This window comes from Colias philodice, chromosome 26 (assembly GCF_061535455.1).
Source record: "Colias philodice isolate Cphi_HAF_F1 chromosome 26, ilColPhil1 Martin Lab GWU primary, whole genome shotgun sequence".
Lineage (NCBI taxonomy): Eukaryota > Metazoa > Arthropoda > Insecta > Lepidoptera > Pieridae > Colias > Colias philodice.
The window spans coordinates 6,622,624-6,633,220 of NC_143111.1; the positions used below are offsets into that span (position 1 = coordinate 6,622,624).

At 31.6% G+C, this 10,597-nt stretch overlaps 1 protein-coding gene across 1 annotated transcript; it reads right to left on the bottom strand.

Moving 5' to 3' along the window:
- Positions 1-82: 82 nt before the first annotated feature.
- LOC149476972 (ecdysone oxidase-like) lies at positions 83-10,595 on the bottom strand. The gene is made up of 3 exons (XM_089711094.1): positions 10,251-10,595; positions 2,814-2,947; positions 83-2,345 (listed from the first exon to the last, which is right to left on the bottom strand). The coding sequence occupies exons 1-3, from the start codon at positions 10,399-10,401 to the stop codon at positions 732-734; spliced, it is 1,899 nt and encodes a 632-aa protein (XP_089567220.1). The 5' UTR covers positions 10,402-10,595; the 3' UTR covers positions 83-731.
- Positions 10,596-10,597: the final 2 nt, after the last annotated feature.

Consider the following 10,597-nt stretch of genomic DNA (forward strand, 5'->3'; position numbering starts at 1 on the left):
TAAAATATAACCATTTTATATCATTATAAAAAAAATTATATAGGAGAAATGAGGTAGTTCCTGTGAAATGAAAACAGCTGTCTTATATTTATCATTTATTTTTAAAACACAGCCTTTACAATATAAAACATGTACAGATATTAACAATATACTAAAATCTAACAACAAAACATAATTGTATTATAATTAAAATTAATAATAGGTGTGGCTCAAAACGCAATACAGATGTGATTAATTTAATTGATATAACCTTAAACCCCAACACACAAATTTAACAAAAAACAGAAGGCAAATAAAAATAATAACTAAAGCAAAAAAAAACTTATTACTACAAAAAACATGGCACACTACTACTGACCGTTAAGTTACATGAACTCTTTGCAAAGTTTTACTAGATACATAATATTAATATAATAAGTGTTTTGCACATCTTAGTAATAACAAAACTCATGCCTCAATAAGGATTCCCTCATTTCAAACGTCGATTAATTCATTAAAATGCCAAGCTCAATAAAACACCTAATTGTATGTTATTGACGGATCGCTAAATACGATACTTATGTAACTTTTGACCTACCTGGGACAATACATAACAGTTATTATCAACAAATAAGCAGCCTTGTTCCAGTTTGACACAAAGTGTTATCATTTCAAAGGCTACCCGCAATTTCGCACAATTACTAACAATTTGGTACACGCTACTCCTCACATTATACAATTAAACGTCGTCATTAATTAATGTTATTGTATTCGTCGATATTAATATTAAATACTCCGTAATCTTCTTTTATAATATCTGCTGCCTTTTCTCCAATCATCATTGTAGGGGCGTTTGTGTTCCCACTCGAAATTTCTGGCATAATGGAAGCATCAACAACTCTGAGTCCGTTTATATTGTAAACTTTTAATCTTTCGTCGACCACTCCCCCAGGTCCCATGCGGCAGGTTCCTACAGGATGCAGTAAAGAGCTCACGGTATTGACCACATAACACTGCCAATATTCATCCGAACCCCATACCAAACCTTCACAACCTTTAACGTCAAATTTAATTACTTCACCACCTACTTCTCTGTAAAATGTGGTATCTGCTAACCGTGCCATATACTTTATACCTTCCACTGCCTTGTATATATCCAATGGATTCCTGAAATAACCCATCTCAATCAACGGATCGTCCAAAGGATTACTGCTCCTTAAACTAACTTGTCCTCTTGATAAGGGATGCAAATGTACAAGCAGAGTATGATCTATCTCTCGATTAATATTTGCTTTACTCAGAGGTCCACATATTCCAGCATCATAATTAGTTATAGTGGTACATCCGTGATACACGCCAAGAGAAAATGTCGCGCCCATGTGGATATTGAAAATTTGAAATTGTGGCTTTTCTCTTTCATAATCATATCGATATTGATAATCATTTGAATAAGATTGATTGAGTTTGAAAAAGCCACATTGTATCGGTGTAGGATAAGCATCTAATTCAGTAGCAACAAGAACATTTTGTACAGCCGTCCTCAGGCCTTTTCGTCCTGTAAATGCAATAGGAGTTATCGAATGATCCTGCAAGTTTTTGCCAACAGGTAGATCAGCTATTACGTTAATATCGAATTTTTCCAGTACTTCTTGTGGGCCGACTCCAGAAAGCATTAAAAGTTTCGGTGTATCAATCGATCCTGCTGAAACGATAACTTCTTTTATAGCATTTACGTTGACAGTTTCTCCAGAATTTAAAATAACGCGGACACCATAGGCTCGAGATGTTTGTGGATCAATTAGAACTTTTATAACTCTGGCAAATTTCGTAACATACAGATTACTCCTGTCTTTTGCCGGTCTCAAATAGGCTTCAGCTGTACTGGAGCGCCTGCCATTTGCGAAAGTAAAATGTGGTCGTGCTATTCCAAATATGTCTGGCCCATTGTTTTCTAAGACTCTTTTAACTCCTAGTTCTTGGAATGAATTTAATACTATTTCATCTACTTTTTGAAAGTATAAATTACTATCAGGTCTAGATACAGCAACAGGTCCGGATGTTGAATGAAGAAAGGCATTTCGAGGGTTCTCTAGAACGGAAGGGTCAGTCATTCCTTCGAGTTTTTTGTAATAATAAAGCGCAGAATCCCAATTCCAACCTGGTGCTACTTTTGCCCATTCTTCGAAGTCTTCTGGAACACCTCTGGCGTAAATCTCATAATTATTAGATGAGCTACCCCCTAACATCTTTCCCCTCGTCATCGGTATGTATCCTCCTGGATGTGATTGACCGACACCCGGGTCGAGGTATCCCTTGTAGTTCCAGTCATATTTTGTCTGTGCGAGTATTGCAAATAAGCTGGGAACCTGAAAATAAAAAATAAAAATTTTAATACCTAATTTACAATTTATAAACACAAGGTACAGGCACAGTCAGTTTTATAATCATCAAAACTAAGTAAATGTAAATTAATGTTTTGATTACTTTATTTTTTATTGTTTCACTTATTTTATATTTGAAGGACAGACGGAATTTTCCAACATTTTGTTTCTAGACTTAGATAATTTATTTTTGTAATTATGAATAAAGTTTGAAAAATACCTAACATGGTAGGTTATTCTATGGTTACTTCTATGATATCTCATATTATAAGGAAAACAAAACGAGTGCATATATCACCACAGATATCAATACAAAAATATCTACGTATAATTAGGTACCTATCACATATAAAATTTGCCTCCTACGTAATCAACTACTACACACATTGTAAGCGATACATATTATACAGCACAGTTTTACACCTTATCTTATGATTGATCAGGTATACTCACCACGCTAGCAAATGGAGGGTCCCCACCAGCCTCCAACAGCAGCACCCGCCAGTTGTAGACCTCGCTGAGCCGCGCCGCCACTATCGCTCCCGCAGACCCCGACCCCACCACTATGAAGTCGAAGGTGTCACCATCTGGAAGATAATCAAGGAGAAAGTGTTACTTTTTATGACTTTGTTTTAGTTTAGATGTTCTCTAGAATCGGGTTCCGTAGACTAAGGAAGAAGAATTCTGAAAAATTTTCTGAAAATCATTAAAGTCGAATGAGACTCTAATTTATACATTATTGTAATGATTAAATATCATTTTAAGAAATAAATGACTTTTTCCCAGACAATTATTGTGGTTTTATATTTTATTTATCCCGACGTTTCGAGTGTGACATGTGATTAGAATGGAACTTTTTTTTTAAAACTGATTCGATTTTGATGTATTTCACTGCACAGAGAGATTATACCTTGGACATACATTTGTTGGAATTGTCAAAATCATAAGGGAAAGAAGGGGATGAAGAATGTAGAATCGTGATCGATAACCTTTTTCCTAGACCTAGGAATGATAATATGATAATGATAGGAATTATAATAATTATAGATTTAAAATTGAATATGTATTATACGGTTTTCAGTCATTGTCATAGGTACTAATGAAATACATCAAAACCGGTTTATGCTTCAATCAATATTCGCACAAAAATTGATGCAATTAACGAACATTATCATATGACCAATATATTAATAAATAGACCGGAAAATTAGGTTAATGTTATTTAGGTATCTATGAATTTTCTTTGATTAGCTATACATTTATAAATAACTGAAATACAGCTCACTTATTTATAGAAAACTAGCTTTCCGCCCGCGGCTTCGCCCGCGTTTTCAAAGAAAAACCTGTTCCCGTAGGATTTCTGGGATAAAAACTATCTTATGTCCTTTCTCGGGTATCAAAATATCTCTATACCAAATTTCATGCAAATTGGTTCAGTAGTTAAGGCGTGATTGAGTAACAGGCAGACAGACAGAGTTACTTTCGCATTTATAATATTAGTATGTATGGATGTTTATGTAGGTTGGTTTTGATAAAAATTGCGAAAATTCCATCAAAACCTTCGTGTTACAATTAATTAAAATAATTATATTATATTATATTTGGATCTACGACAAATTAGTCATTAGTAGATTATATGTAGAGTAATTTAATAGGCTAATAGTATAATATGATATACCTATCTATACTTCTATACTAATAAATATTATAAAGAGGAAAGGTTTGTATGTATGTATGTATGTACCTATTCGAAATTCTCAATCAAGGGACACTTTTAAAAAGAAGTTGAAAGCTTATTTTCTCGTTATTCAAAAACACATCACACACACGTCTACATAAATACCTATTGTTATTTTCTGTGTTTAATAATGTCTACTATTAAGGGGGGTTAGGCGGTGAGCGAAAAATCAGCTATTCGGGCCTGAGGTAAGAGGTGAGGGGGTCCGCCTTTAGTATGGAATCAACGTGCTCGAAACTAAAAATCGTAAGCGCCATTCACATTTTTATCAAAAAGTGAATGAAAATATCTAGTATTTTCTAAAACTAAAACAGTCACGAAATCGAGAAGGTATCGACCTATGTATTTGTGATTTTATACGAATTATTATCGTAAAATACAGTTGTAATGAGCATTTAAATGATATTTTAGAGGTAACTTCAGGATTTTTTTTTATCGAGCAAAATTTTTCCAATCGTGTTTTGGAAACAGTCATCCCATCACACATACGTTCTGTAATACATATTAGAAATTTCAGTGCGAAAAAACTTCAATATCTTCAGTTATAGCTCATAGAAAACAGTCCATTTTTCCGTTTTCACCTACTAAGGGCCCTTAACTATAATCTACTTGATATTCATTAAAATTGTGTCCTTCTTTTACTTCATCTATATTCTATGTTTTATATATTATTGTTCTGGAAAGGATGTCTTTAACTTCTTCTACCTTCTGACTGGCAAACTATGTTACATACTTCATACATCAAAATCTTCTTACTTTATTGTTATACTGTATAGCATAATTAATTAGTCCGTTCTTTAATATTATACCTACTTTTATTAGTCACTCCTCTCTACTTATATGGTGCTGACAGAATAACAGCGTTACAGCCTCAGCTGTAACATTCATGCTGAGTCAGTAATCCTTTTCCCTGAGGTGATACAGATATAATATAATATTATTACGTCTACACAATATATTATTTTACCCAGTTACCTATACCTTGTTTTTTAAGTTATAAGTATTTTCTGTATCTAATGTACTGTATCATTTTTTTGGGAATAAATGTGTTTCTATTCTATTCTATTCTATGTATGGTTTTCACGCATAAACTACTGGACCGATTTTGATGAAATTTGGCACAGATAATCTTTAGACCCTGAGAAAGAACATAGGCTACCTTTTATTGCGAAATATGTACCACGGGCGAAGCCGGGGCGGACCGCTAGTTCTATACATAGTTATACTTCCACGGTTACTTTAATGGGGCCGTCGGACATCAGTATTGATAATAACTAATAATTATAAATTTCCATCATCCGAAACAATATTTGCGTCCGCTTTGTAGAAAACTATATCTATTAAAATAACCTCAGCAGAATCTGTTACGTAGTTTTAAAGATTTCAGCAATCGACGGACAGACAGTGATAGCGGCTTTTTTACACGCTTTATATTAGCTTCACCTGTATGTTTGTAACAGACTTCTTTGGGCGCGATTTTGACCCACTTTAAACGGCCAGATTTCGTTCAAACTTTGTAGATTTATTGAGGACCGATGACAATACACTAATTTGATAAAATTTTCTATTTTTTAGTTCGGTTTTCTATAAAAAGCGTGTTTTTTAGTTCTTTTTAAACTATTATTATTCCATACTTTAACTTACTTTTTGTATTTTACAGTAACTCTTACGTCTCTAGCTTAGACGCTAGGATGGAGTAAAACATATATTTTACGCATGGTCTAAAAATTAGCATTGCCTCGAGGATTAACGTGCAGACAAAAGCACGGAAAAAATACTAGATTGAGAAAAAAAATCTATGGACTGAGTCTCATTTCAAATTTAAACTGAATCGGTGCAATAGTTTACCATGAAAGCGGGACGGATGAAGAACTTTCGTATCCACTATAATATAATTTTATCTACGGACTAGATGCGATCCGCGGTTTTACCCGCAGTGCTCCGCTCCTGTTGGTCTGAGCATGATGATATATAGCCTACAGCCTTCCTAGATAAATGGGCTATCTAAAACCGAAAGAATTTTTCAAATAGGACCAGTAGTTCCTGAGATTAGCGCGTTCAAACAAACAAACTCTTCAGCTTTATAATATTAGTGTAGATGTAATAGTGCTTAAACTATAATTATAGCATGCAAACTTATCGTAGAAGTACAGGCGTAGACTAAAATAAAAATTTCATTGACGAGACAAAGTGGCTTTTATAATAAATTTGCTCAAAGTTTTAAAGAGTTTATTGGTGCTAAATTAAAAAGCTTTGCTAAAAATGTTTTAATTCAGAGCCAACAAAGCTGAATATAATATTACGTAGTACACTCATTAGACAATGTTTCCATATTATGCATATAAATATGCATGTAATTTTGGTTCTGGTTTTTGAGATGTTTAATGCTTGTTGTTTTTCCTAGATGTTATAAAAAATAACCTGTAATAAACACTTTATGATTTAAAGAATCTATACACAAATGCTGAATGCATCAACTAGTATTTACTTAGCAATTTATGGAAATATTTATTGGTTTTACTAATTACTAATTCAATACATTGTTTCTGCATCTGTTAGATTGGTGAATAGTTACCCCAATTCAATAACATATGAAATAAATTGATTAAGGCTTTTCATGTGTTCATGGCCTTATTTATCTTTGTGATAAAAATTAAATTACAATAGGGGTACACTTATAATGGTATATTAACAGCTAGGCTTTTATCTTTTTAGTCGGATGACCTAGTTATTTAGTGTTTTAGGTCTAATTATAAAATGATCGTTTTTTAAGGAACAATTTTGTAGCTAATTTTAAATAAATACTTCAATCAATCCTATATTCCGTCATGTAATAATTACGTAGGAACTAACCTTACGTGTGAAATATTAAGATTAATGCCGCCTTTACAGTTTCTTTTTTAATTTATTTATTCGACGATACTGCAAAAGGGTTTACTTAATGATTAATCGTCACTGCCATCAGAAAGAAAGAAATTAAAATAATTTGGAAAATCTAAAAGTGCACGCCTCATAATTTTTTTTAATAAATATTTATTAATTATTATTTTTGTTTATTTAATAACAATTAAACCACATCGAATCAGACCCTGAAAAATGAAAGGGTTCTATTCCTGAGCATACTCAAGCGTAAGAGAAAAAAAAAAGACTCGATTATTAAAGTATTTCGGTCGCTATCGTGTTAACAAGAAAATCCTCCGCACATACAGACACACGGACGTCCAAGACAGAACTTTTTTAAACTGTTTTTTAACTAGTTGAAATAACAAAAATGACATCAAAAATATCATGAACGTTAAAAATAGTGTTTTTTCTTAATATGTGTGTGTATGTATTATCTTACAAGTGCAATGTATGATACATAAAGACATTTTAAGTTTGAAAAATCAGATGTTTTGCGCGAAGTGACAGTAGTACCCACCTCAACGCTTCGCTTATGAGGCGTGCAAAAAGAAAGCTTTTTAGAAAGAAAGTTAAAAAAATATATTTCCATCATGGTCAATTTAAACAAAAAGACATGAGATAAAATATATTTGTTTGTTTTGACCATGTTACAAAGTCCTTGACCTGCTAAATAATATATAAATTCCATACAAATGGGTTAATATCAAGAACGTTTACGCAATAACGACTTTGACACTGAACTACACTTAATTAATAAATTATGCATCGATTTGGTTTTGATTTTTTTTTCTTTGATAAGATTATTGGTTATTATATTATCGGTTATTTGTAGCTACATATAGGTATAACTAAACTATTTATTGATGTAGCTAGTTTATGTTGATTTTTTCAACATAGCCATTTTTTTTTCAACAGTTTGATTATGTTGAAAAAATCTCCGCTTAAAACTGAACAACTCAAGTACCTAATTAAAATATACTAACATAATAATATTTAGACACTAAGAAAACGAATTTTTGGAATTTTAGTATTGCGCAAATTTTGAGTGCATTTTTTTGTACACGGCCGTGATTATACCACATCCATCCGGACCTCTTTTCATTTTAATTAGATTTTGTTTATTTTCCACACATTGCACTTATCTTATATGGGTACCTAGTAGTAGTAACTAATAAATCTTCAAAGTTACATTATTACCTATATGTTGTAAATTGTAATATAACGAAATAATTATAAATTCATTTTTATAACTAAGAGTAAAATAATTTCGAAATAGTTTTACGCACCTTAGAATTGGGTACCTACCTAAATAGCCTACCTATCAATTTTCAATATTTTTTGAGATATTTCTTCGATCACTAAAGTATAATAAGTATTAAGTCTAAAAATTTGAATTAAACATACGCGGACCTAGTTTTCGCTTTTTTCGCATTCTTGTGTGAAGGCATTACTTTTAATCATATCCGTTCCTTAGTAATTAGGCCTCAAATACATGCGTGACTAAAGTATTTAAATGGCATTTAAATTAACCTGAAAGGCCTGTTTGTTCAGAATTTCCCAAATCGTATGTTTTACAACCAGCTAGATTGTTTCCTAGTATATTTGAAAAGGCATCACCTTAGAAATCAAAAACACAATACCTACTTATTATGTTGTACATTTGCAAATAAAATTGTATCATACTTCTAATTATTTCCAATACTTACGATAATAATAGATATCAAATGGCCCTAGTGGGAATATTTTGTCTTTTTAATTATTTTATTTTAATTATTTTATCTTTTCGTAATAAAAGAAGTTTTATTGATTGAAAAGTCGTTTCAATTTTCTGAAGGTATTCCAATATCGCAAGAATTTTCCTAATGGGAGATGTAATCTATACTTATAATATAACTAATAAGACCAATTGCTTATAAAGATTATAATTCCAAAACATAACATATAAGTATATTATGTTAATTAACCAAAGAGAAAACATTACCTTAATTTTAAAAAGTAATTTATAAAAAACAATTTCAAGTTGCCATTTAAGGACGATTTATAAAAACAAGCGTTTATTATATTTAAATTCGCGGTCAAAAGCAAGTGTAGATGCCCTTCTGATCGTGTAATCCTTGAGCCAAAATAATCCTATCGAACTTGGACATTGCGAAATCTTAAATAATTTAAACGATTAAACAGAAATAACATCTGTATACATAACTTGTAAGATTTTTCGGTAAACCTCGAAAAATTTAACTAACTCTTGAAGTCTAATCCCACTGCAATGATACAATGTCTACACGTCATATTATTATCTTGTAGGTATCTTTTTAAAATATAACTAATACAATAAAGTGCGAATTAAGAAATTCCACCATTTTTGGGAACGTCAGTGAAAAATTACAACTTGCTTCTAATTATAGTTCTATCAACGAACCTAAGAAATTATATTATTTTATTGAACGTGTAGTATACATACATACGTAAACTAAATTTTGTTAACTAGAGTATCCATTAAAATATAGTCCTAATAGAAAAGTGACTCTAAAATATATCTTTCGCAAAAACAATGACGATATTTATCACGAACGGTGCAGCCGTTTAAACATATTTTTTTACAGATAGCACTTGTAGAATAAAATTATTCTTAAAAATCCTACTTCCTTTGAATAATGTATAAACTCTGCAAGTAGTAAATTAATATCTAGATAAGCGCCGGTGCTACTTTTTAGTTTTTACCCGGATACCACGCGTGTGAAACCGCAGGCACCAGCTAGTTAATGCGATTGTAATATAAAATATAAATAAATGCCCTTTATCATCCCATTGCATAAAAATTATACAATGTTTTCAATTATTATAAACATGGTTTTTATCCCATGTTTCAAAAAATAAAAGAGCCCATTATTAAAAACTAATTGGTCAGGCATTGACAAATTACTTAATTAAGTACCTATGTTAAATTGCAGACAGGAAAAGACATCAACCCCTGAAACCACATTAAGTAGAAAATTTTCCAGCAATCAAAATAATTTGAAAGTTATTTGTTTGATAAGATTATTTGTTAATTTAAAAATGAAAATTGCAATTGATGATCGATTATACTCCAAAAATTAATAACACTTGTTTACAACAGTAATAATTATAGATACGAGTAATTTCCTCATTTTGTACCTAAACTCGTTTATATTTTATATTTTTTTATGTCAGGTTAGAAAATGCATGCTTCAATTTTCCAAATAATAAAAAATAAGTCTAGTACAAACCTCTTAAATTGTAGGAACTGGGCCAACCGGCTGGTGAAATGGCCTGGGATAGAGCGAAAAAACGCAAAACCCATCGAATCCACGGGTTCCATGATCCACTGGACTGAACGTAGCCAAGGAATTTATTCGCAACGACATTTAAATTATTCATTATTTATCTGTGCTATTTTTTGGCGCGTTTTCTGACAGCAAAAAAATGTATCTTTAATGTTTACACTGAATAAACACTAGATTTATTTTTTTATTTATTTTTCTTTCGTCCCCTGTGTGCACCCATGCGAGTGCTACAGACGCGCGTTTGAAAATATACAATTAATAAAAATTCGTGCCACTCCACAAAAGGCCGA

Coding starts and splice junctions, on each gene's coding strand:
- LOC149476972 (XM_089711094.1), bottom strand. CDS start 10,401: ATGAATAATTTAAATGTCGTTGCGAATAAATTCCTTGGCTACGTTCAG. Junction 2,948..10,250: donor CAGTTCCTACAATTTAAGAG/GTTTGTACTAGA, acceptor ATTATCTTCCAG/ATGGTGACACCTTCGACTTC. Junction 2,346..2,813: donor ACCCTCCATTTGCTAGCGTG/GTGAGTATACCT, acceptor TTTTATTTTCAG/GTTCCCAGCTTATTTGCAAT.